Source organism: Athene noctua, chromosome 9 (assembly GCF_965140245.1).
Source record: "Athene noctua chromosome 9, bAthNoc1.hap1.1, whole genome shotgun sequence".
In the NCBI taxonomy this organism is placed as follows: Eukaryota; Metazoa; Chordata; class Aves; order Strigiformes; family Strigidae; genus Athene; species Athene noctua.
This window is the reverse complement of record NC_134045.1, coordinates 13,055,386-13,083,379: the sequence shown is the minus strand read 5'-3', so window position 1 is coordinate 13,083,379 and position 27,994 is coordinate 13,055,386. Positions and strand designations below refer to the sequence as shown.

General features: G+C 39.2%; 1 protein-coding gene across 1 annotated transcript; it reads left to right on the top strand.

Annotated features, from left to right (window-relative positions):
- Positions 1-33: 33 nt before the first annotated feature.
- Positions 34-27,697, top strand: GPT2 (glutamic--pyruvic transaminase 2). Its single transcript, XM_074913660.1, has 11 exons — positions 34-802; positions 11,243-11,332; positions 12,839-12,947; positions 16,711-16,844; positions 18,853-19,096; positions 19,867-19,946; positions 20,619-20,755; positions 21,428-21,602; positions 22,437-22,592; positions 23,632-23,744; positions 24,960-27,697. The coding sequence occupies exons 1-11, from the start codon at positions 455-457 to the stop codon at positions 25,048-25,050; spliced, it is 1,677 nt and encodes a 558-aa protein (XP_074769761.1). The 5' UTR covers positions 34-454; the 3' UTR covers positions 25,051-27,697.
- The last annotated feature ends 297 nt before the right edge of the window (positions 27,698-27,994 follow it).

Genomic DNA, 27,994 nt, shown 5'->3' with positions numbered 1-27,994 from the left:
CCGAGGGCTGCAGGAACTACGGGGCCCGCCAGGCAGCGCGCCCGGCAGTCTCGCTGGTGCAATCCGCACCTCGGCAGGGCGCGGGCCGGGGCAGCGGCGGCGGGCGGCGGCCGGCGAGGATGGCGGTACCCGCCGCGTTACCGGAGCACTAGCGCGGGCGCTTCTGCTGGGGAGAAGGGGGCCTGCAGCGCTGTTCTGATGCAACGGCGGGATCGATTGCTCCTCCGGTGGCATCGCAACACTGCACGATCAGTTGTATCCGCCGCAATTAAGTTTGCAGGATCTGGACATGGGAGGGTCGAGCGTGCCCGTGTAACTGTGCCGGCGCTCGGGCGTTTCTCGGGCTGCATCTCCTGCTCGCGCGCGGCTGCCGGCCGCCCGGCTCCGGCCGCACCACCCACCGAGCCTCGGCACCAGCAGCCTTGATCTGGCGGCCGGAGCTCCCCGAAGGACCATGCATCGCTTTGGCTGGGTTGCCAGGCGCGCTGCGGCGAGCCTGGGCTGCGAAGGGCCGGGGGTCCGCCGGCGCGGAGGCAGAGACACGGCTTTGCGCTGCGCCGCTTCGCTGGCGGCGGCGGGGGGGGGGCGGCCGCCGTGTGCCCGGCTCCCGCCACCGGCGCGGGGGGGCACGGTGCGCTGGAGCAGCGCTGCCAAGGCCTCCGCCGTGAAGATCAACGAGAAGGCGAGCAGGGAGAAGATCCTGACGCTGGAGTCCATGAACCCGCAGGTGAAGGCGGTGGAATATGCCGTGCGGGGCCCCATCGTCCTTAAAGCCGGCGAGATCGAGAAGGAGCTGCGGAAGGTGAGGCGGGGGGGCCAGGGCAGGGACGGGACGGGACAGAGGGGGCCAGGGCAGGGCCGGGACGGGCCGGGCAGGGCAGGGCAGGGCAGGGCCGGGCGGACTCCCCGCCGCTCCGCTCCCGCGGCGTGCCCGTCGCCGCCCGCACTGGCCCTGCCCCCGGGGCACTCCTCCGCCGCTGCCGCTCCTGATTGGGGCGTCGGGGGGCTCGGCAGGACCGCGGCCGGCGGTGGGGCCGACGTGGCAGGCGGTGGGGCCGGCGGGGCCGCAGACACCCCGCGGGGTCGATTCGCGACCCTGCAGAAGCCTGGGGAAAACGGGCGGCCGGGGGAGGCGCGGCGGCGGCGCTGCCGGTGCCGGGCAGCGCCTCGTTCCGAGTTAAAAACTCGCAGACCACAAGCAGCTTGTCCCCCATCCCCGCTGCTGCCCGAAGCCGCGTCCGGACGCGCTCTCCCCGCGGGGGGCTGCGGGATGGCGGGGGCCGGCAGCCGCCTCCCGAGCCCCTGCCGGTCCCGCTCCGCTGCCGGACGCCCCCCCACTCGCGCCCTTTCCCACGAGAGGCGGGAGAGGCACAAAACAAAGAAACCCGCCCTCCGGCTACTGTTTATCTCGTGTCACCGATTGCGTAAGGTAAATACGGTATACCCCCATAAAGCAGTGTTTACATTTCTTCAGCCACTTTGGCCCTTTGCTCCAGGCGCACGTCCTGCGTGTTATACAAGAGGGTGACTGACCAGCTTTCATCACGCTGAGAGAGCGTTGAAAACCTTCCCGAGGACTGTGCAGACAGTGCCTTGGCCGGGGCAGAGAGGCCCCACTCCAGCCGGCGGTCTCCTGGCAGGCGAGATGGAGCCAGGCTGCCCGGGCACCGCTCCGCAGGCTCCCCCAGCACCCCCCCGCCTCGGGGTCTTCCAGAGCCGGGGGGACTGATGCTTTCTGAGGAGACCACCTGATAGTGTGCTGCGCCTTTTCTAGTTGCACAAGTTGAGATACTTGAGGACAAGAAGCCTTCAGAGCACAGACGCTCGCTCGGTAACGCTGCCCGAAGTTTCAGGTGGTTAATGCTTCTAGGAGGCTCAGGCGGTAAAGCCTGATACACGATACTCCCCAGGGTCTGGGCCAAAATGTACTAAATAAAGCATCCAAAACAGTCAGTGCTTACATTTTGTTCTTCATATTCTCCTATTCCTTATCTTAAATTAAGACTTAGCATTGAAAAAAACCCAACCAACCCTTAGTAATTCAGGCATGGCTTTTTGCTTGTTCTGTTCACATCACAGCTTCTTCCCCTGTCAGCATGAGGACTACTTGTTTTTGTTTTGAATAAAGCATCTGGCATAGCTACTCCTCTGTGATTTCAAATATTATTCCCTGCCTTCACTGTTTTAGAAAGTCTTGCTAAAATGTGATTAAGACCGATTTGATTTGTGTGTAAAGTGATTTGGACAAAACCAGTGCCATAGCAATGCTAGCGAGATTATTTTAATTCTTTGGTCTTTGTGTTACTGGCTTCCCCCTGTTTTAAGAGGTGAAGCATGTTTTCAGCTCACTGAGTATTATATATATAAATTACTTACGTCTAACTTATTAAAAACAGCTTATTTTTTTTAGAATTCTACTTAAAAGCTTCAGAGTGATGATGGAGATTTCATTTCAGAACATTTGTTTTGACTTTTGCCTTAAAACTTGTTTATAAATGTGTCATTGACTTTATGCAACTAGGTTCTCTCGTGGGTGCATTTTCCAGAGTATAAAATCTTCCAGTGTTCTCTCTGTGTTTGTTTTCAAGTTAACATCACAGGGCAGGAGATATTACTTGACAAAACAAATATAATATGACCTTCACTAACTCCTCCCAACTCCCCTGCTTATTTCAATTACCAGCTGAGTCACTGGCAGAGAGAATAATCTTCAGTGCACTTAAAACATGCAAGATCAAGTCATTGCCAATCGTGTTATTAAAATATTGTTACAGCAGTTTTGTGCCCACTTATGTGGCATTTTCCATTTAAAAGTTTTTTTCTTGAACCAGTTCATGGAATATTATCAATGGCTACCAGCATTCGTAGACATGTGACTGCTCTAAAACGACTAAAGCAAACAAAAGCCTCCCTGTTGGCAGGGAAGGGGGACAATACTACTTCAAAAGCTGAGACAGTGTTATCTGCAGAGAACACTAATCAGCTAATCAAAGGAAGCAGCAATGCTCAAGTTACTCAGTCGTCTTCACCTTTCCGATAAAAATACTGTTATTCCTTCTATTGTTTAATCAAATCGTCTGGTAAAGGCTACAACCTTGAGTAGTACCTAGGTTCCTCATAATTGAAATGCAGTAGGTTATCTACATGTCTATTTTTTTGTCGAAAATTGACTTTTGTGTGATCACAGGTCAATGGCACTTCCTCATTTCCTTTTAATTAAAACTGGACAACTACTTTTTTCATCCGGCTCAACCTTAGCTCACAGAGTGAAGTCAACCACTGCCAGCAGAATTAACACTGCCTGATAAAGAGGCTGAAGTGGTTGTCAGAGAAAGGATTGATGCCCCACAGCATCTCTAGATCCATGATTACTCTTCATTAACAGCAAATGGGTTGTGCCATAGCAACTCTACTACATATGATGGGGAAGGAGCTTTACACAGGAATGAAAGCTTGGACGACTCCTTAGTATGATGTGGAGGTGCTGCAATGGCTACTGGTAGCAAGAACAGGCAGAGGTGAAGCAATGAAATGTCCACTGGTAAATCTGCATTTGTCCTGTCCTGCCAAGATGCCTTTGAGTCATTTGTTTCTAAACTAAAAGCATCTTAACTGCAAACACTGCCTAATCAGATGCAATAGAGGCTCTCCCTGTTTAAACTTGGTTCAATTCAGTTAGACTTCATACTTTTGTAACTTATACAACTGTTACGTAGACTATAAAATAGCTACTTGAAGCTGTTTGCACAGTGTAAGGTTTTATCTTCTTTGAGGTTTGTTCTGCTGCCTCAGATTCTGAATAGCAGTTCCTCTGTTATTCTATCTGGCACTTGTTTCCTTTGTATATTAACTGCAAATGATTACACTAGGAGCTGTAACTCCATGGTGCACATAGAAATAAGGACCAAAATGTTATCTGAGAAGTCTCCAACTAGGCAATTAAAGGGATAGTTCTTTAAATAAAAAAGAGGCATTGATTTCATCTGATATCTTCAGGATTAAGTCAATGGAAGTGACAAGTTAGAATACTCTCTTAAAGGAGAATAAGATTGATTGTTCAGGAGTACACATGGGGCATGCTGTACTTGGACTTCTAAATTTTGTTGGCCTGTGACCTGTATTCATGTAGGTGAAAATCAAGGTTTTGATCTACATGAAATCTTTCTGGAAAGAAAGAGAGCTGGAAAGAGACTAGAGCTGGAAATCTTTATGCAAAATCACTTACTTTAATCACTTTTCTGAATATTTTTTTTATAATTTTGAAATTGCATCATGCTTCATAAGTGAAAAGTGATTTCTCTTCCCCTTTGCTAACAGTAATCATCCTCTGATTCTGGCTTACTAGGGCGATACAGGGAGAAAGAACTGACTTCAGCCATTTTCCTTGGTGTTGCTGGAAACTTTTTAAAGCAAGCTAGAGCACAGGCGTATTTTAATAAATGATTATGCTCTCAACAGAATGTAAACAAGTAAGATCTTTTTTCTCTCACCCCTTTTTAAAGACTTGCTAACAGATGGCCACCGTATCAAGTGTTGACTTTATTTACATTGCAGACTAGAAATTTTAGCCTGAACATGAATTCAGTGCAAGAATAATGTGATCTCTGGACAAGCCCTTCTCTTTACTTAATCAGTAATAACAAGCTAGCTTTACCTGTACATAGGCAGCACACATACCTGATTTGTTACTTTGTATTCCTGCTAATTTTAACTGACCTTGTTATGGAAAGTCCCTTCATATCTGCTACTCTGACATCTCTCTCCACTTACACTCTCCTCTTTTTTCCCATTTCCTGTTTAGGTTTTACATTATGTCAAGTTCTGTCAGGTTAAATTGGCCCACACATACTTGCAAAGCATGTGCATATTAAACAGCATTTTATGATCCACAAATCAACTCATGTAAGCTTGGAAACTGTGCCTGGCTAGTATAAATCACACGACATTAGGTCCCTGTTCAAAACTTTCAGGTTACTGAAACAGAATTGTAGGGCAGAAAAAGGTAGAGGGATGGTATGCAGAGGTATATTGGTACCATGTAGAAAGTTCCTTCAGATCAGCACAGGTGGTTAGCGTATTCCACCACTGGGTCTGGAACTACGTGCCCTTAATGGCAATACACAGTCTCTACACATTGAAGCCCATTTTTTTCTGAACAGCCACTGTAGTCTGAATTACTTTTGCAGTAAAAGTACACTCATCTACTGTGTCCATGTTTTTCATTTGCGTAACTGTTGCAAATAGGTTCCTGTTGCATGTTTACTCTTCAAGTCACTGGTTCACTCCCAACATTTCTGTTTAGATAATAAAACTATCAAAATCCCTTTTACTTACGTGGCTATAATCTCAGGTGGCTTCTGCTAAAGCATTTTGACTAAAAGATTGTAGAGCTTTTTTTTTACTAATTCTTCAGGCTTTTAAATTGAATAGAGAAAGGCTTTTAAATTGAATTGAGAAAATTCTGACTTAGAATCCAAACTTAATTGTAAATGTGAGTTGACTGTGTCCCTGGGAGTTGTGGAAAGATAAAACACAGTTTAGACAATGACATGCAGAAATATAATTTGACATGCCAAAAAAAGATACAAGATTGACTGGTACACCCAGTAATGAAAGATGTTAAGTTTAAATTACCATCCTATAATTTTCTGCTTTGAATACGTGACTCTGTGCACACTAAGAAAGTATCTTCCAGGCAAAAGCATTTGACCTCATTAAGACAGAACTGTGGTTCTTCCTCAGTTGCCTGTACATGTTGTATATGGAAGCAAATCCGTAGTAAAAGCCATGGTTTTTAACAGGGTGAAAACTACTGCAGATGACGATGAAAGAAAATCAGTTTTAAGAGTATGATTACTGAAATCATATGTTCAGAAGCACACAGTCCACAAGATCCAGTTATTCGATCTTTTCTTGTTGCATACAGTAGCAAAATCTATTCCAAAATAGCTCTTTTCCAATAGGTCTTCAAGTTAAGAGGGTTCTAATGTCTAATCTTCTTTTAATAAGCATTATTTTAATTCTGATGTTTACAGTCACATTAAAATCTAGGGCTTTCTTCATATAGGTAAAATTTCTGAATGCAAATGCACTCTGAACAATGTATAAGGCAAAAGCAGTTTGAGGACAACTCCTGTTCTGTAATCCCCAAATCAGATCTGCCAATTAATGGTCAACTGCACTGATTTTCTTATCTGATATCAGGGGGCATGCAAGTCATCACTGCCATTTCAAGTCAAAATCCAGAATTTGCCTTCTCCTTCCTTCCAACAACAGTTCATGTCAGCTTGAATTACACATGCATAACACAAACTCAAAGCCTTACTTTGTGGTAAGCAGGTCAGGTTTATTTTTCTGCTGTGAGCTGTTTTAATAAAAAGATTGGAATGCTAATTCAGGCCTTCAAGTCCCTATTAGTTAAGGGCCTCTGGGTAGTGCTTTCTTGGCCTTCTGAGAGAGGGGAAAAAAAAAAGCAAGCAAGCAACTTGGCTACTACAGTGTAGATCTCAACTATGGTGAAATGTTTGGTTTTGCCAGCTCTCTTATTATACAGTTTGTCTGTGCAAGTCACAGCAAAAACAGACTAGCATGATGTTTCATAGTGTGTTGTTATTGCCTGATAACCATCAAAAGGAGGCACAAAGCAATGGCAATGAAAATGAAACAATGAAAAGCAGCAGCCAAGAGTGGACAAATTCTGAAATTCAGAAATAGTTGAAACACCATGTCATTCTGGGATTAAAAGCACCCACATTTTCATGGCCTCCTCAAGGGAACCCTTTTCAATTATTTCCTATCACTGTTACCAAATCCAAATCACACAAACTACAGACTGAGGGTTTTCTGTTGAAATTTGATGAAGATTTTAGCAAAGACAGCTTTAGGTTACTTCGCACCCTTCTTCACTCTTTCTGGGCACAGTGTTGTTTCACAATTTGCCATCATTCTTAGATGGCACCGTTGTAAAGGGAACCTCCAGGCATACTAAAACTCCTGAGAGACAAACCCAGCTCCTGGCAGTACATTGCCTTCATGTTCTTTGGGATAGTGTATGTTCTGGCATCACATGGTTTCTCTGATCAAATAATTCTCCCAACACTTCTTGCATGGTGACTCTCTCCTTGAGAGAGAGCTCATCATTTCATACTGTACTTGTTATCTGCTGAGTTTCTTGAGGCCATGGGTATGTCTAGGGGAATAGGAAGCTTCTCCAAATCTGGTTAACAACGTAAAGTTTTGTATTGAATCTGCACTAATAAATTCTGGTTCACATATGAAAATCCCTTCTCCCAACTTTGTGTGATATTTAGAACACAGTTGTTAGAATAGTCCTGTCTGACCAGCTTCAGGTTTCAGAGGCTTTTCATCTGGTCTCTTAAAAGACTGCATTTCCTCTGAGAAGAGGAGAGTGACAGAAGTAACTGCTGAAGGAAGTAATTTCCAAAGAGCTTATTCCAAATCTGTGAAGATTCTTTTATTCCATTAAAATCCTTTCATTATCAAGAAGACAGCAACTGAAAAAAAATTAACACATTTTTATATTTTCTGCTTTACATCTGAATTTGAAAGTGGAAGATGGCTTCTTCAGCTTTAAAAATGGCTACTACAATTAGTCCCTTTGCTAACAATTTCAAAAGAATGGCAAAAGATTGGCTTTGTTCCTAAGATGAATTATGTTGTTAGGACAGTGTGACGTGCTACCAAAGGCAGAAGGCTGTAGCAGTGGTTGTTTTATAGGGCTGGGGATTGTTTTTTCTTCTTGATGTGGTTCATACCCTCTTCAAGAGACATGAGTATCAATATGGTACTTACTGCTCTCGAGTTTGTTATTAGAGCTCATGTTCTGCAAGCTTCTCTTTTCCAAATCTCTGCCTGCTGGCAGAGGCCAATTACAATCTAGTCAGACTGCTCCTGGAACACACCTTGAAAGTCTGCCCATAGTGAGACAGAGAGAGAGAGAATACAGGAGAGAGTATGAGAGAGAATGTATGAGAGAGAGAGAGAGAGAGAGAGAGAACATGAGAGAGGGAGAAGAAGGGGCTGGGGGGGGCAGCTCTCCATCACTAGAAGAAAGCAAAACAATTCCAATGGCCTAGTTTCTGCTCCCTCTGTGTGTTCCTTGGCTTGCCAGTGACTTAAATTGTCTCAGCACAGGCATGTTGCTGACATGGTCAAAGACTGCTTAGCCTTCTGCAGTGAAATAAATCTTGCCCTAACAAATGATGTCCTGTCACAGCACTCTTCCTGCTGTTCTACAACCTGATGTTGAGTTTACCAACATCCCATTCACACTTCTTCTTTCATACAGATCTTTTCATAGAATTTCCAAAAAGTATTTGACATTAATCTTCCTTTGGATACCCATGCACACCAGTGCCATCACCATAGCAGAAACCCTGACACAAGTAACAGTGACTAATGCCAATCTATCTTAAGGATTTAAGCAGAGTTCCACCCTGAACTCATCTGCAGAGTCATAGGCACTGTCTAGACTTCCCTTGATGCCAGCTTCTGATATTCTTGCTTTGAAACTTTAACTCATTAGCATTCGACACTTGTTCTTGCCTGTTACTGTTGCCTGTTCCTTCTTTCTCAAATGGTAAGATGTGACATTTTGTTCTGGAGAAATCAAAACTAAATATGAACAACTTTGATATTCCTTCTTTCCATAGAAAGACTGGAAATCAAGTCACAGAAAAAAATGAGAAAAAACCCAAGTAGTCATAACAATTTTTTTCTAGATTTCACTTCACCTCATGAAGACAGTTCTGAACAATTGCTGATATTAACTCATTGCCAGAGAAGGCAAAGGCCCCAGTTATTTAAAAGCATTTCTCTTTTGAAAGACAAAAAGGGCAACAGCTCTTGTAGCTGAGACCAAGAAAAAGACAAGTTAGTCAAGAGGACCACTAGCCTTTAAGCAGGTATGTGGGAGCAGTGTGTACAACACAGAAAGCCTAACTGTTCCTTCTCTACCAGGATTTTACTGTCAGATAATTGTTATGTACGTTTTGCTATTTTCTCCACATCAGTCATTTCAGTAGCGAAGGTATGGGTGGTGTTTATGGAGTAGGGGATGATTATACATTTGCAGTTGATGCCCAAAGGCAGCGATGGCATAAACACGGAGTTTGGCAGTGGCAGATATCTAGATGGCATCAGTGTTAATAAGCTACAACATTATTTTCAATAAACCTGACAGAGACACCAAAAAAGATGTGCTACCTTTGCTGCAAAGGCTGTACCACTATAAAAACTACAAAGGTACATTCTGAAATGCAGGGTACCTTTCAGCATTTCACTAATTAAAGAAGCAACTATTTTTTTATCACAGATCACAATAGTGTTTGTGTGCAAAAGGCATCTAATTTGTCTGGCATGTTTATTTTATCTTGTTAGGGGTTTCACTTGCTCTGGTTTTAATCTGGTAAAACAGGGTATTTCTGGTCCACCTTACTGCTGAGAACTGCAGTGCTTTTTTAGACTGCCTTCTTAAGGCATGCCTTATTCTTTAACAAATTTGTATTACTGTGCAAATCCAGTGAGACTGCTTCAGTTTGCTGTAAGAAGAACCAAATGCAACTAAAATCTGTGGGAATTTTTCTTAATTTCATGCAAATTGAATTTGTTTTCTTTCTACATGTATCTTTATTTTCCTGTTTATTTGTAAATTGGAATGGAACAATGTTGTGCTACCAACGGACCCCTCTTATTTAGGCACTTAGATCAGCAAAGATAAGAGCAAAGGACGTGAGGGAGTCAGTGTGTCACTTTCAATTATTTTAAGTGAACATTTTTTTCAATTCCTGCTAAATTTAAGGCCATATAAAATTGACACTTTTGAGTGAGGATGATGTAAGTCCAATTGTATTGTTTTAATGTAATTTCTAACTACCTATTTAATTTCAAAAGAAAATATCACTTATATGAGGGACTGGATCTGTAGTGGGGATTTGAGACACATTAGCACATAACCTCTCAGCCACATTATGCAGCTGTAAACCTCCAAATCTTGACATACCTGGGAATTTTTATTCCTGGTCACTGCTGATATTTTGGTCATTGTTATCTTTGCACATCTGGGTTCCAGTCTGTCATTGAAGTCCAACATATAATCTATGGTAGAAAAGCAAAAATTAGTTAAGGCTTGCAAGACATATATTTTATATCCAAAGCCAATAACTTGCTGTAAATACATAGGCCGGGAAGAGGCTTTGTGAGTTCAGCCACAGCCAGAGCGGGTTGTTACATGTAATTTTGTACAGAAAACTAACTGGTCGAATTTTGCAGTGCACTAGTCCTCGTGAAAATTCTGTCACTGTTAGAAGGCCTCCCTACTATCTCTCATACTTAAATATACATTAGAAAAGCTATAAGTTTGTTCTTGCCTACCTCATTTATTCTTCCTGTAATGTTGGGCTGTACTTTCAGTCCATCTTTTTTATTTAAATCAATGGTGGTTTCTTCTACCAGTCAGTTTCTTTCCTTTTTTACCGTGTTTTATTTTGCTTTTTTAAAGAGCTGTGATTGCTAATCAACATTCATCAACTGTTTTCCCTCTGTTGTCATGATGTATTCAGTTCCTCACAGGAAAAATGGCTGTCTGTTCAGATTTCAGAGATTAGGAAGCTTTTAAATATTCATGGTGATTATTTAGCACTTATACTGTTTATCATATACAGCCTCACTATGATATACTTTGTATAACATCTGTATATGGAAAAGTGGGGTCATCACACAATGGCTATTTAATCTAAATTGAAAATAAATAAGCAAGCAGTATCTTTACTCTTTTTACTCTAAAAAGTACTAAAGGTCTTGAGGTTTCTTTTGTTGGTGAGTTTCTCACATGTCCTCAAATCTTTTTAGCTTCTTGACTGATGCATCCCTCCCTGAGGTGTATCAAACAAGTTGCTCTAATACCGACAAGTCAAAATGCCTCTCTTTAATCTTTTCTACTACAACATGTAGTTTCTAGGCAAGTCAATCTCTTACTTGTAGCTAGCAGAAAAAAAAGTCAGCCTCTCATTTAAAAATGTGTCACATTCAGCATCATTTCTGTAAATGATCATTTAAGATTTACAGGCAGTATTGTATGAGAAATGCATTAAGCTTTACGTTAAACACTCTGTTCTGAGATTAGGCACTGTTTGGTTACAGCCATATGACAGATACCAAAAAAGAGGAATTCTTTATCATCTACTTCAGCCCTAACAATACATTGTAAATTATCTCTTTTTAGGGAATCAAAAAACCTTTTACTGAAGTAATTAAAGCCAACATTGGAGATGCACATGCAATGGGACAGAGGCCAATCACCTTCCTCCGTCAGGTAAGAATATTATAAAATATTATTCTTGATTTTTTGTTAGATTACCAAGAATGCCTTAAAGTCTGTCTGATATGTATATTAGTATAAATTATTCCCTACATGCACTTAGACTTACAATTGTTCTTTTGTAAAGAATTACAAATTTTGATTTCTGAGGTGAAGTCTAAGATGGAGTCTAAGTCACCTGGCTTCCTGAGTGTCCTCTTTCAACACAGTAGCTTTCCTTACTTTTCAGATCATTTCCCATCCATACTGCCACTTCTCCTCTGTTATCAGTCTGCACATTCATTATCAATAACGCACTTCAAAAAAAGGAAGCGTTTGTCTTTAAATAAAAAAGCAAATGCCTTTCTTCATCTGACAGTGTACTTTAAGATCTGTACGCAGTTGGGTGCAAGTAGTTGTACTGTTGCTGATTTTGCACATTTTACCTCTGGGCAAGCTAACTGGTAGGTTAACTTTTAGGAAAGACTACAACAAAATCCACATTTGTATGTTATTTCTAAAACACAAACTAGTATTATGCTATTTACTGAGCATCCCCTACACATGTAAAATCCTCAGTCTATAATAATGTAAATTCAGTGAGTTGCAGGACAAACTGAAGCTGTATCAGACTGGGGGTCCAGGTAATGGAGATTATAAAATTGAGCTATACATCAAAGTGTCAGCAAACTAGGAAGACCAGAGCTTCTTACAAATTATTCAGATCTAACATTATTAAAGAAAATACTGTGTAAATGAGAAATCCTTTCTCTCCATGACTGTGTGCACACAGTAAATTAATTCTTCAGTCACTGTTCCACAAGATGACAACATCCATATTACACATGTAAGTATAAAAATGAGAGAGAGACTGGAAAAAATTTAGCTGATCTCAAGCAAGACCTCTAGATTCTTTGTGTCTTACATTCCTTCATAAACTTAATTCTGCTAGGTCATGTTTCTACTTTTACTACGTCCTATATCACCACTTCTTTTTTAATTAAATATTTCCCACAAGTTCAAATTAGTAACAACTATAAGTTATTTTTGGGAAGGATTATTAGAACGTGCAACTGGGACTTCAAAATTTGATCGTATTTCTCAGTTCTGCTCCATATTTAAACTCTTGATTTCTTGTCAATAAAATGGGCTAGTAATACACAAAGAGTGGAGGATATAGGTGCTTAGAGATAACACATGAATAATTGTGTTTTACTGTATTCACACTATGCATAACTCACGTGGAGTCCAATCTTCACCATCCATAGCACAAATAGTTAATAATTCTATAATTGTTTTTATCAGCAGAACTTAGAACCTGCTAAGATTTCTTCCCTTCTATAAGCACTACCCTTAAAAAAGCAACTGTAAACTCTTCATCAATAACCTTTGTTTGAAATTAGCTAGTATTTGTGATCTCCATTTCCAAGGAGAGTTAACAGTAATAATTAAATTAAATATAAAATTAAAATTAAAATAACCATTGACAAGCGGCCAATTTACATTTTCTTGGCACTCTAGGTAGTGGCACTGTGTACATACCCAAACCTGTTGGACAGTCCAAGTTTTCCAGAAGATGCCAAAAAGCGAGCCAGACGGATCTTGCAGGGTTGTGGAGGAAACAGCTTAGGTAAGCGTCTGTTTCAATTGCTCCTGTTGGTATCAGAATCAACAAAGGTAGTTTCAAGATCTGCAGTGCTGAAATTTCTTAATTGTGTTTTATATGATTACAAGTCAAATGGGAGATGGCCTAGGGCAAAATGATAGGGGGAGGGTTTATGGTGTGGCCTACTGATAAGCAGTGACTAACAGCACAAATTTTTTACGAGACTTGTCACAGAAGAGGATAAAATGAGGATCATACAGTTATGGAGCCCTCATCACAATAACATCTAGGCATAACCCTAAACAGAATGCTGAGCTTCGTATTAGAAAAGTAAGTGGCAGAGAGCACTAGTGAAGCTTTGTTACTGCTCTTTCGACATCTGTTAATCCTGGGCTCTGACAGCTATGTCTCCTGCTACGTCTAGGTGGGGCTGTTTACAATTTTATCATCTTGAGATGTTTCTCTGCCAAGGACTCTACTGTCCCTGTAATGATGGTATCAACAAACAATATATGTCCATCTCAGCTGATCTAGTTCACAGACCTGTATTTTAATTTTGAACCATCAGTCCCAGTATGTTTGTCAGAATATGAACTGGGGTATCAGAAACTCAGGTACCAAGGCAATAATGCTCTGCAAAGGGAAAGCTACACAGCTGAAAGGGGGAAGTTTTTTACTTAGCTGAGATAGTTTTAACTGAAGATGTCAATGCCCTATTCCTCCAAGGTAAAATAATAACCCTTGAAAGAACTAAAGGACTCTGTTCTTCAACAACTGTTCCTGCAAGAGTGTACATATAACATACACATAAATAAGTACAAACTTTGCATATTGAGTAGAGAGGAAATGGAAGAGACAAATTCTTTATCATCTAGCAATTGTATTGCCTACTTGTACCTGGGAAATGCCACTAGAATTTCTGCTCTGGAGATAGTGTTACAGCTGCTGGGTACAGCAAAGAGTCTGGCACACTTAATTCTTCTTTCAGGTACGCCAACAGTGACATTTTAGAGTATGTATTAGAGTAAGTGGCATATTGCTTAATCTTTGTGATTGCAGTGCCTATGTGCACTGGCATATTTTCAGAGTAGGTGCTGTGAAACTTAATAAAATAAACAAAACCTCAATAGTTGGTTATGTTAGCAGTATTTCAGCTTTGGACTATTCCTAACAATGCAGCCTAATACAGAACATATTTTATCTTCACCTTTTTTGCATTGGTTTTGTTTCTATATGTAGAACACTAAAAATACATTTATCAAAACTGAGAAGTTCCTCTAGCTCCATGAATTCCTTTCCTGGCTTACTTTGTAATAATTAATTCACATAGTACTAGTTGTCATGTAAGAGTTACTGGGGATACATCTGAATTTTGCCTCAATCTTTCTTTGAAGTGATTTTCAAATCAGGGACATGGTAAGAGTTCTCAGAATGCTGGCTCTGGGCCCCGTGCTGGAGTGAAATGAAAGGAATTCAGCCTCGCATGATATTTCAGAAATATATTAACTCTACAAAATCCCCTTTTCAGCAGAAGATCACATATTTCAAGTATTTTGCATTAGTTCAGTAGACGCTGAGGAAGTAGGGCTGAAACAGTTGCAATATTCAAATAAGATGATAATTCTGAATACACCCTTTTAATTTCAGTGGATAAATTGGTAAGTAACTGGAGTCTAAACAATTTTTTTTCCTGATATATATATATATTTCTTGATATATATCTCTCATATATCATTATATATCATAATTATAATATGATATATTATATATATTCCCATTGCTCTAAATTCCTGAAAACTAAACCTACCGTAAACCTTACTGATCTGCTCTACTGATTTATGCCTTCTCTCCACCCTCCCTGTCTCCAGTATCAAGTATCAGTCCCTACTCTTGACCTCAGTTGCTCATCAGCCTCTGCACAGCACTCCATAAACACGTGGTCTGAGGCAAGTGGATGTGCAGCTGACTGGAAGTTACTCCTATCGCTTTGTTAGTCTGACAACTTACTGCTGTTCTCTTCATGGCTGAGAAGGAGAAATTGGCTTTCTTGGGAAAAAGCAAGGGTCAAAAACTGATCTCTCCATGCAGCTTTAAGTGCTGTGTTGTGTTCTAATAAAATCTTATTTTCAAAAAATTTGTCAATCCAACACAGAAGTGGCTTCACTACATACGGTCAAGCTATTTGAAGTGTTGTACCCACATCTATACCAGCCTATGTAAATGTATTAATTACAAAGCTAATATGAATGTCTTGACCTCTGGGTATGAACTAGAATAACCTCACCTCCAATGAATGTTCATTTGGCAAAACCTTATTCATAGTAATGAGTCTTGCTTACTCCCAGACCATCTGTGTAGGCTCATATATGTCCTCAGCTTCTGTTGTGTTCAAATACTCTGGGATTCCTTTGACATCAGTAACTTTGCTGTGGGATAACTGTCATATCTTTCCAGGCAGTTGAGAAACTTACCCTTCTCCTATATATAAAAATATGTAATATATGCATGTGCAGCTTTTTGGGTTGGGTTTATTTATTTGCATCCTGCAGTGTGAACAGATGGGTGCTAGTCAAAGCTTTCAGTTGAGTACAGTTAAGTGTAGAAGACCTGAAAACTGAATTCAGGTCTTCTGTATACCCTCACCGAGTCACGGGATGCAGCCCTCAGAAGGCTGCACAAGACAGAATGACAGCTTAGGTTTGTTCTCCTACTTTAACAGTAGCTTCCTAGCTGTGGTCAAAGGCCCATATATAGACCCAGTACAACTTTTAGTCCTGTAAAAGTAAACATTCAGGACATCAGGAACTTGGTGCCCTGAATTACCATTTTGTCCTATGCAGTTGTGCAGTACTTGCAAAGGTTGTCTTTATAAATCACGCTTTCACAGAAGTATTATCATGCAGACTGCTAGCATATAACTTGAGTGATGAGAGTTAAGTCTGGCACAATTATTCCACTCCACCCAACAAGCAAAGAAGATTCTGCAGCTTCATGACAGTGTTCTAAATTAGATGTACATTTGTCACTTCATTGTCCATCACTCTCAGGCTTCATAGCTTGAATCCATTCCTCACCTTGGCTTAGGCTTATTTTTACTCTTTAATTATTGCACACACTCAGTTATGATGCCCAGAGGCATCTAACATCTTACTTTATTTAAGATTATTAGTTGTGCTCTGTAAACTGCACATGAAGCTTATAGATTGGAGTGATCCTAGATGTTTCTGCTATAAGTAACTGAAATGCAGTTATGGGAGATGCTGTAGGGAGAGAGAGCAGCAGTTTACAAATTTTTTTGCATTTCAGACTGTGGGAGAAAATGGTATTATATTATCTTCATATTGCAAATAGAAATCTTTTTTTTTTCATGGATTTGAAGAAATTTTCCTTTCGATTGCACATGCTACTTCTGTTCCTTATTCCCATTACTTAAATAGGTGTTGGCTGATACTCTGGTTTTCAACATAAAGAAAGCAACTAGGAGATAGTCAAAATGGGATTGCTGTCCCAGTTTGCAAAGCGGCCTTCAAATCCTACTCTTTACCAATTCAGTACACTATTTTTGTATTTTAGTAATATTTATTATATTTGCCTAATTTCAAAATGAATTCTTTTACTCTGTGAACAGACCCTTTCCTACTCCTTGGAGAAAAAAAAACAATCCTGGGGATCCAAAGCCCTCATATACAAACTACTTGATACAATACTAGCTCAGGAGTTTTGCTAGCAAACAGAAAATCTGATGTTCATTATACTCAATTCTCATCTCATTCTCTATTTTTCACAGGATCTTACAGTGCCAGTCAAGGTATAAATTGCATCCGTGAAGATGTTGCTTCATACATTGAGAGAAGAGATGGAGGGGTCCCTGCAGATCCAGATAACATATATCTTACCACTGGGGCAAGTGATGGTATTGCTGTAAGTGTTAAAATTAAACCTGTCTCATCTTTGTATAAACTATAATTTACCAGTTATCTTTGGAAATATAAATCTCTGTTGAACATCTGGTCTCACAAACTCCTGTGAGTTTGATCTAACAGATACGGAAGTCACATTAAGTGGATATCCAATACACCCAATTATGTGGATGTAAGATGCCAGCTAAGAAACAGGTTTATGGAGACAAAGTCTCTTAATATACATTAACTTGTGCCTTTTGTAAAGGTAGTATAACTACATAGGTAGCTAAATACAAATTTAGGAGATTCACACCATTCAGACTAAATGATGGTGTCCTCAGTGGTAAAGATACATAAGCATTGAAGACTAGAGAGTATGAATCTGTAGCAGAGAGAAGAGGGAATGACCTCGAGGTGAGAAGTCTCAGCAGCTCTTCTTTCTAGTAAACTCTCTGCTACTGCAGATTAATGCCAGTGAAAATTCCAGAGATCTATTTCAGTAGCCAGGTTGTTTGGGAAAAACTTCAGGTTTTGGCTTCAACCAAGGTTCAGTGATGGTCCTCAGTTAAGACAGGAATAACTGTCTCCATTAGATTTTTTCTTTACATAGACACATTTACTAATATTACAACTAGCAGTTCTTTGCTTTTATTAAGGCAGCCTTTTTATTTTTGTTTGTAAAATTTTTTGTTTTTTTTTTTTAAATGACATCTAGTGGCAGAGTGCAGAATGACAATGTTCTGACATGAACAGTTCTCCAGATGTCTTTAGTGAATTGACTTTCCAGAGTTATGATGCCAAGTGCTATACTGGCAGCTGGTCAGGAATGGCAGTGTAGCATATCAGATCTGTACCATGCTTATTTGATCGCGTCAGTGATGGAAAGTACAATGAGTCTCATTATTTGGCACTTCCAAGGATAAGACAACTATTGTTTCATAACTTGGGGGACAGAGGGTGTTAAAGACTTTATAAATTTGCATGTGGTCCCGATTATACACTTTGGATGCTCGGTGTTTTTAAACTGGTGGTGGGTACAAAATTATGTTGATTATAAGTCATTATCTTAGCAGCTGAGTTAGTATGTGATGAGGGGCACAGAAAGGCAGATTTTGTTCTAGAACCAATGAGAAACTTAAAGGATACCACTGTTATATCTGAAGAGATATTTTTGTCTTTACACTATCAATTACATGTTGATAAGGATGCCTGCTTTGATTGCACCTGTACTTCAGAGTTCTCCATTTAAAAATGCAAGGAATATCTCCACTTCCAGCACCAAATGCACTCTTTTATTCAATTCACATGTAAAAAGCCTCCGCATAGATGCACACAGACACACAGCCATTGGGCACATCCTCTGGACTGACCTTAGCAAAAGGTCATTCTGTCTGCATCTTCTGGGCATAACCTACACATGATACATTACATTTCCATCCAAAGTTACATGCGGACTTTTGGTTTCTTCTATTGCTTGAAAATGAAACCATAATGTGAGTCCCTAGCTTTGTTCCCACCTGGCCACAACTGCTCCTATCTAAAATAGGTCTCTCTGTTCCAAAGGAGAACCTCCACAGGCCCCAGTTCTCATTTCTGGTTTTGTTTATTGGCCTCTTGTGTTTAGTGAGAGAAAATGAGTAGAAGGCAACAAGCAACAACTAGTTGAGGCTTCTTTGCTTACAGCTGAACACAGTAGAAAAATAATGATCTTGATGTTCCTGTTTCCAACCTTCCCTCTAGCCTTGTGCTCAGAATACTTTCCCTAAATTCTGCAGTTGATCAGACATGATCTTTAGAAGCTGTGACATGCAGAGGAATTCCATTAAGCTGAGTTAGACCATCCTCACTCAGCCAGTAAATTAACTTGAAATAAATAAATGCACCTTTGATATGAGAAAATTTCTGTATGCGCCTAGAATAGAAATCTACTTTAACTCCAGATTATTTAGGAAGGAAGATCAGTAATTTATTATATACTATTAATTCTGGTGTGTGACTTTTTTTTTTAATTCCTACTTTTTCACCAGACAATTTTAAAGATCCTGGTCTCAGGAGGTGGAAAATCCCGAACAGGAGTGATGATCCCTATACCACAGTATCCCTTATATTCTGCAGCCATATCTGAACTAGATGCCATCCAAGTGAACTACTATTTGGATGAAGAAAATTGCTGGGCTCTAGATGTGAATGAACTTCGCCGTTCCTTGAATGAAGCTAAGGCATATTGCAATCCAAAAGTCCTCTGCATCATCAACCCCGGAAATCCCACAGGTCTCTAGCAATTTTGTTTAATGGATGAGTTTTAAGATAATTTTTCTTCCCCCCTCTTTCATTCATTTGACATTGCAGGCAAATCTTAAATACATATCAAATATATAAAGCTGCATGCTAGAGATGAGTGCTCTAAGTAGGATAGTATGTCATACTTTTAGAAACTTATTTTCAACAACATGGAACTCCAGGGATTTGGGAAGAGAGGAGGGAGCAGGTTCACTTCACTGGATCCCATTTGAAGCCACTGCTTCCACTGAACTTTTGCAGACTTGTGGAATGACTTTCAATCACTTTTGGTCTTTATCAAGGATCTTGTCTCTGACATGGCCTGTAGCCTCTAGCCTCTGAGAGGCAATGACTACGGATACACTCTAAACTCAGTGGCAACCACTGCCTCCTTCAGAAGAATTTAGGGTTTTGAGTAGATGAGGTTGATTAATGAGAAACTAGCTCCCACTAAACCATCATGCATGTGAGTATTTCAAATGATCAGTTATACACAGAGTACTCTTAGTAAGTTATTGATTGATTATTGTATCTTACACTTTGTTTGAGATGGATTAAGTTACCTTGAACCATCATTCCTCCAAGAATGTTCCTTAATTTCACACTCAGTGAATTGAATTCTAAAATTCAGTATCACTTTTCTGAGGAAGAGGGTTATCTCATTGAAAAACTAGTAGTCTAACTAGGTCTGGGCAAAAAGATTTGTGTATATATATATATGCTCCACTAATTTTCTTCTTGCTTTAAAAATCAAACTGTAGGACAGGTGCAAAACAGAAAGTGCATTGAAGATGTGATACACTTTGCCTGGGAAGAGAAACTTTTTCTTCTGGCTGATGAGGTAATGGAATATTCTGTTCTCTCAAAAGCATAGCTAAGAGTATGCATACGAGGTGTAATTTTGTTTCATGTGTGATATTGGTATTTTTTAAGTACAGGGAGCAGATTCTCTGTTATCATATTAAGACACGAACAAACATGCAAGATTCTTAATATCAGAAGATTTAATATGAGACATGGCTTGACCTGGATTTGAACTAGAAAGTGTAGGGGACACAAGCAAGGAGACACAAGGAAGAATTTTGCTGAAAATGACCTAAAAACCTTTGTGATACTCAGAATCACAGAATCATCTTGGTTGGAAAGACCTTGAAGATCATCTAGTCCAACCATTAACCTAACACTGATCATTCTCAAGTCCTTGGTCCACACAACTGGTCAGACCACTTCAAATGAAAGAAACAGAAGGAAAAGCAATTTAAACATACAAGTAAAGGTTGAATTATACGAAGGAGCTCACTGTTCTTCCAAAGGCTAAACTATTAAGTAAGGCCACATGAGATAAAATGTATCATTACAGTAATTATTACTTAACAAAGAACCTTGTGTCTTCTAAGGGCTTTAAGTTTTGAGTGTTACCACTCTTTCTTCAGTTCAGATCTGGCTCTCTAAAAGGCCATCTTTTATCCTTAGTCGGGGGAACAGAGCACATTAATGTCTTCTGACTGTTCAGGTTTACCAGGACAATGTGTACTCTGAAGGATGCCAGTTTCATTCTTTCAAAAAGATTCTGTATGAGATGGGACCTGAGTACTATAACAATGTTGAGCTGGCCTCTTTTCACTCCACCTCTAAGGGATACATGGGCGAGTAAGTCTGTTTTTTATTTCATCTTCCTCATTAATCTGGTTGGACAGCCATTTCATATTAGTGACCTGAAGGTAATCACTAAAAAACTATAAGGAAAAGGAAAACAAGCATTTAAAGCACAGAGTAATGGATTAGTTCAGTGGTTTTGAAAGTACTGAATAATAAGTGTATTTATTTCAGACACCTGATGCCTCAGTTCCACAAAGGTGAAATCCTACAGTCCTAAACTGGACCTGTGATAAAGGAAGATATAGTCTCCAGCATTCAAGGGAACAGCTCAAAAATCACTGGGATGTTTGATATTAAAGATGTTTGGGTTTGATTCTTTTGGGGAGGAAGAGATGGAAGAAAAATAATTTTCTGATTAAGTCAATGCTGCTACGGCCATATGCTCTTGTTCTGAAGAGCAAACAATCCAAGTTAATCGTTAATGTGCCTAACAGAAAAGCTGCATGTACATGATTTTCTCTGTATGGGATACTAGGGCTTAATGACATATCATTTAGTACCATCTTACATCATTATCAGTATAGCAGCTGTTTCAACAGCCTGTGTATTACATATTGTAAGATCCTCATTAACTGTTTTTCCATTTCTGCAGTTATTTTTATAGCTTTTCCAGCATTTATGCACTTGAGGTTGACCAGTCTTTTCTGTTCACTTTAATTACAGATGTGGCTACAGAGGTGGTTACATGGAAGTCATTAACTTGCACCCAGAAATTAAAGGACAGCTTGTTAAACTGCTTTCTGTTCGCCTTTGTCCTCCAGTCTCAGGACAAGCAGCAATGGACATTGTAGTTAATCCTCCAGTACCTGGAGAAGAATCTTACTCACAGTTCATAAAGGTCAGCAATAACATGCTTGTTCTTTTGTGCATTTCCTAAACCTATCCTAAGTATTGTGAACTCAAAATATGCACAGAGACCAGACTTCTTCCCTTTCTTCTGGGATGATCCTGTAGTAACACCAATTTACAGAACTATGCAGGGTATTTTAAATTAACTCAATATGACTACCTTTAAAAATATTTTTTATTCCTTTCATGGTTTCTTTGTTTAGGAGCCAAAAAAAGCTAAGAAGGCATTATCAAATCAGCTTTCTTGCTGATTGAACTTTTCTCCTGTGTTTAGCATGACAAAAGAATTACTAAATAAGATTTGTTTTTACTAGAATCTAAACAGGAATGTAAGTTCAAATACAGTTATAAAATCAGCCTTGTTCTTAGGTATCCAGTGCCTCTATATACTGAACAACATGGTATTCTCTGTTAAAATATACATATAGTCTCTCACTTGTAAAAATGAAACTAGATCTGGCTTAAGAAATTACAGTATTAAGTCAGATAAAAGGTTCAGCTAACATGGTCTCTAAAAATAACCAAGAGTGGATGATAACCAAGAGTGGATGCTCAGAAGGAAGAATTTAAGAAGAAGGCATGCAGATAGAGTTCTACAGGTTGTTGTTTGTCTACAACACTTTGTAGCTGTATCCTGCTAATGCCTTTTTGCATTGCTGTCTTTAAGAGTATGACTGGAATTAGGAACATCATTTGCTCTAATAGTGCAGCAAAGCCCTAGAAGTGCTTAATTCAGGGAAGGCTTCTTCAAGATTCATAGTTATCTCTGGTGTTTTTATTGCCACTTTAAATATGACAAACTGAACACCTTCCTTTTAAACAGGAGAAAGAGTCTGTTTTGAACAATCTTGCCAAAAAAGCCAAACTAACAGAAGACATGTTTAACAAGGTGCCAGGAATTCACTGCAATCCTCTTCAAGGAGCTATGTATGCTTTCCCACGGATCTTTATTCCTTCCAAAGCCATTGAAGAAGCAAAGGTCAGTCAGTCATTTTTACCCCAGTCCATTTTAACCTTCACACACTTGTGCCTGCCACTTCTAATGATGAATTTTTATTCCAGAGATAGAGTAAGGTCATGTAGTTACAAAAGCAGTACTTCATTGACTACGTATGATCTTAAATATAACATGACCTTTATTTTAAGAGAGGAAAACAAAACAGAGCATTTCATCACAGTGGTAAGGTTTCCAGGTTGAGAATGTTACCCAAGGATGTTAGGTGAGCAAGTAGCTAGACCTCTGCAAATTCCAAATTGCTGCCCATGCCCGGGTTAGGTAGGCCAGCACATGCGAGGGGGATTGTGAATGGCAGTGTGCTACCAACCCTGCAAAAGAAGCCCCATTTAGCAAGTGTAGGAAAGAGGTGGGGAGGTTTCCTTACAAATTTTACTTCTGCACAATACCTTTTTGTATTTAGAGCAGTAAGCTACATTACTAAATGATAAGTCTTTTCGATCCTAACTAGAGCTCTATTACCTAATGTGTAATATGAATTTATGTAAAGGGAATTTTACCAACATAGCTGAGGACAAAAATAGGGCTGTTTTTCATCTGATTATTTGATTAGGCATATAACCTACATGTATTTAAGAACTTCCTTAGTTAATAATCAAGGGACTTTCTAGTCAGCAGGTAACTCAGGGGAAAAAAATAGTAACTGCCAACAGAACTGGAACACACAGCTCTCTTAATTTTATCTTGTCAAATGTCAGTGGCTTACACTTTTGTAAGTAAAATTTTTGACAAAAAATTACAAGCAAGTCAAGGAGAAAACAAAAAATATCTAAACCCTTTCTTCTGAAGCAAGTGTTTTGTGTAGGTTCTTCAGCCTTGTTTCTCCACAAAGTAGTTATTTAATTCACAGTGCGTCCCATTAGCAATTCTTCTTCATCTTCTTTAGTAAACAGAATAAGAAACTAATAATGTAAGATAAGGTTTCAGGAAGAAAACCAGTTATGGAATTCTATATATCTGGAATATTTTGACTTCAGTAATTCCAAAGCATCTGTTCCCTTAGGCTCATAAAATGGCACCCGATATGTTCTATTGCATGAAACTTCTGGAGGAGACCGGAATATGTGTTGTACCTGGAAGTGGATTCGGCCAAAGAGAAGGAAGCTACCATTTCAGGTACAATTTCTGTTTGTTTAAAAATCAAATTAATAGTAATAAGATAAGTACCATCCCAGTACTTCCTCTTCTGATTAAATACAAGGATTTTTATGTCAGTTTATGTTGTCTCATGTTCTACTGGGCGTTTTCTGTGAGGTCAAAGACATGTTCTGCTAGATGAGCTATTCAGTTTTTTATGGTTTTCACAGCTTGCTGACATTCTGTTTTTATACACTGACATTTGAAATGCTTTCTCCACAAACACAAACAATAATAATAGCTGATACTCTAATCTTAAAGTTGGCTAAGGCATTACAAAAATTGCCCTGCTTTCTTCTGGGGGAAAGGGGGGATTAAACAGTGTTTACATATGAAGAAACTGCATGAAAAATACAGTATCTTCCCTGTAAATCTCCTCCTTAAACATGCTGAATAACTATTCATTTTACCAAAACAAGATACTGGACTAAATCTTCTAATACCAAAACTGTGAACATAAAGTCTATTGCTTTTGCTTCCAATAAACAGCACTTCACTCCTGCAAGCTACTGATAGCTAGTATTTATCATAGCATTTAGATCTGAAGCAACGTAACAGAGAGTACCTTTAGCCATGATAGGTCTGCAGCACAGATAGCTGGGTTAGGTATCTGGGTCCGTGCAGCTCCAGAAAAAACCTAGTGTGAGTCCATTCCTGTACCAGTGTGGGAAAAACATTTTGTTCTGTAGGTCTTGCATGCAGTCTTGCATACATACTCAACGTGATTTTCAGGTTATGCAGAAGAAGGAAGAAAGAGACTAACAACTGCAGTGTGGGATGTTGCATTGTTTTAATGCTTCTGAGTTAAGATTTCAATTCAGAAAGAAATGTACATTTACTCATAACTGCCTGCACCTAAAGATCAAAAAACTGGGTATAAATTCACATAACTGCCCCAAAAATAGAAACTGAATTGCTGTTATTTCTTACTGATAACCTTCTTTACCAGTCAACAGAAAATAACAATTCTTGAATTCCTTTATATTAACCAATGGAAACAAATTGCTCCAATAGTATAGTTCAATTAAAGCAAAAATGCAGAAAAGAGAATCACATCAAAACAGATATTAAGCTTAACATGTTACTCACTGTGCCCTGAGAGTAATCAAGATTTGTGCAAAGATCACAGTTTAGTTTGTTTTGAAGATAATGTGAGTTGTTTTTTTTTTTTTCCCTTTAAATATTATTTTTCAGAATGACCATTCTTCCTCCAGTAGAAAAGCTGAAGATCCTACTGGAGAAAGTGAAAGACTTCCACATAAAGTTTCTTGAAAAATATGCATGAAACTACTGTGGCTTTTTCCCCTCACCCTGTCCCCTTCAAGGCGAATGCAGAAAATGAACAAAGATGTGCTGAGAATGTGCTGTTCATCTAATTTAACTAAATTCAAAATAGATAGAACAAATCTCAGATACTGCTACAACTCACTGGGCTATTAAATTTAATGTCTGGTATAGAAGACATTGCTACACCAACATTTTTGAAAGGGGAAGGGGAGAATGTGAAGAAAGCAGTGAGAAGAAAGAGACAGTAAATGATTTTGTGCCTTGATTGGAAGTTACATTCATGAACTTTTGACTCAATAGGTTGGGGAAGGAAGTTGCTCATTAAAAGTACTACTGTTGTGTGGGTTTTTTTACAAAACAGAAATGCCAAGAACAATTGTTTAGCTAGGAACATGTTTCCCATCTTAAAATTCTACTAAACAAAAATTCAAAAGCCTACATTATAAGTATTGTTTGGTTTAATTTTTGTTGTTGTTGTTAAGTATGAAGTGTTCTCCAAATCTAAATAAGCATGTAGGTACAGTGTGCTTATTTAAAAAAAATATCTTTAGCAGATGTGTGCAGATAAATTTGAACTTCTGTTAAAAAGAAATCCTGCCATCACAGCATAATCTGAGTGGAATATACAGTTTACATCAGAGGAATGAACATGGTGTCTGCCTGAACCCTATTTTTATGAAACTGAAATATAATGAGGAATATTAGCTTCTTATTCCTATGCTATTTAACACATTATCCCAGCATAAGATAAGAGCACTGAATGCTTCCTCTCACGACTCCGTAAGGCTCCTGTTAACTCACATCTCTATATATGGAACGTGGTAAGTTCCTGTTTCAAAGCAGGTGTGAGTGCTATCAATCCTTTGAAACAGGGCAAAATACAACACTATTTCAGAATCACTTTATCTATGAAGAACATTTGTTTGGAACCACATAACTGAGCGACCCGTTAGCTGGCCAAAATCCAGCTTGAACTGGAAAGGACTAACAAATGTTGTTACCAGGAGATAGGCTGGGGGTGGTTTCCAATGAAAGAAAAGGTATTTAAAAGGAAAATGTCTTGCACTAAGCATAAAGATAATGATAGTACAGCTCACACATAAATCTTCCACAGTCATACTGCTGGCTGAATGATCCTGGGTGCTTATTAAAACCCAGCTAAACAAGGTTGCTATCTAGGAGTACAGCCGTAGTACTCTACTAATCTATGCCAGTTTCCCTGCACAACGAAAGAAGGCTTCTCTCTAGAACTGGAAGCTGGACACCTTCTGCTAGCACTGATAAAGGACTGAAGGAACATAGCTTCCAGTATTCAGCCATGAAAGCATTAGCATTTGTTAGGTTTAGGCTCAACTTTACAAAGTTTATTCATTAAGAATATCTCATTTAGTCTAGTCATTAAGTTATTATTTACAAGTAAACTCATTTTAATATCTACTAGCACTTTGTTAGGCTGCCTTTGTAGCTGGTTCAACATCCTATGCTGATCCAGGTTACTAAAGCCAAGGGCTAGAGAATCACCATATGGAATATGTGCCAATCTGTTATGTGTGGAAGACAAGAGATGTTGCCAGTAATTGTCCTTGCAACAGCAGCTACTAGCCTATGACATACCGTTAGCAGCTGGTGTACTGCTCACAGTTCCTTAATGAAGTCTGTGAGAAGAATTTAGTACTTCTTAATCACCTACCAGTGGTCACAGGTTCATAAATGAAAATGGTACGCTGTTACACAAAGTTACTATGGAGGCTTGGAAAAAAAAAATTAAACTTTTATCCTTGGAGAAATGGACTTCTTGGAGGACAGCAGACTGAGAACACTTATGTTGCTACTATCCATTGATAATACAATCTTTTCTCTGTTAGCAGTCTCTACTTGGCATCCTTAATATGCACTAATAAAAAAAATCCAGAAAGCAAAACTGTAGTAAGAGGTCAGAATATTCATGTAAAAATAAGACAAACAGCACTTTCCTATCTAGGAATGTGTCCAAATCAGATCTGGCTTTGGGCTCATAATGCAGTGTAGACTGAAGCTAAGATCTAACAATGGAAGTTAGAATATTTTTTTATATTTTTGTAACTACAGCTTTTTCATGGGGTAGTATTTGTAATTAATAAGTCAATAGATTTTATATTTGCCTTGCATTTGCACCTGATACTTCTGGAAAAAAAAATGTAAAGGTTTACAAGTTTCTAATGATAATTTACAGGTGTGAAAGGCTTTTTGTTTTAAGTCAGGACAGCAATTCTTACACTTTTAAATCAAATTATAATGGCATAAACTCAGTTTTTTCTAAACATTCTATTATGGTGCCTTTTATGTTTCTGACATTATAAGGGATAACACTTTGTTCTTGATGCATCTCATATGGAAGGGTGGTGATTTCTATTGTCCATCCACAATATTTGTATGTACTGTGATAAGGTTAATGTGCATTTTTGTGGAACAATCCTGTAAAGCTCAGAAAAGAGGCTTATTTTCAATGTCTTCGAAATATTTCATTAATAACAGACAATCCTTACTTTCAAATGCATGCTTCTAGGTTTGATTTTCCTACAGGTGCTCCTTATAATGGTATTTCAGATGTATGAGACTTCCAAATAATAAAGCACATGTTAAAAAAAAAAAAAAGGCTTATAGTCCTCCATTTCCTATGTCAATGAAGCAACACTTGCTGGATTGAACTATAAGGCATTTAACTTTATCTTCAAACTAGTACTTACTTTAATCCAGATTATAAATGTACCAGATTATAAAATTTCTGCATCACTCCAATTTATGGATTTGACATTTGTCAAACTATTCCTCACCAATGCAGAACTGTACATAAAGATGGTCTTAGGCATGTTTTAAACTCATAATTAATCATATCTTTTAACATAAGAAGTTTTAACCAGGATTTAAGCAAACTAGGCTTCTTTCTTCCTAGAGAGATCAGT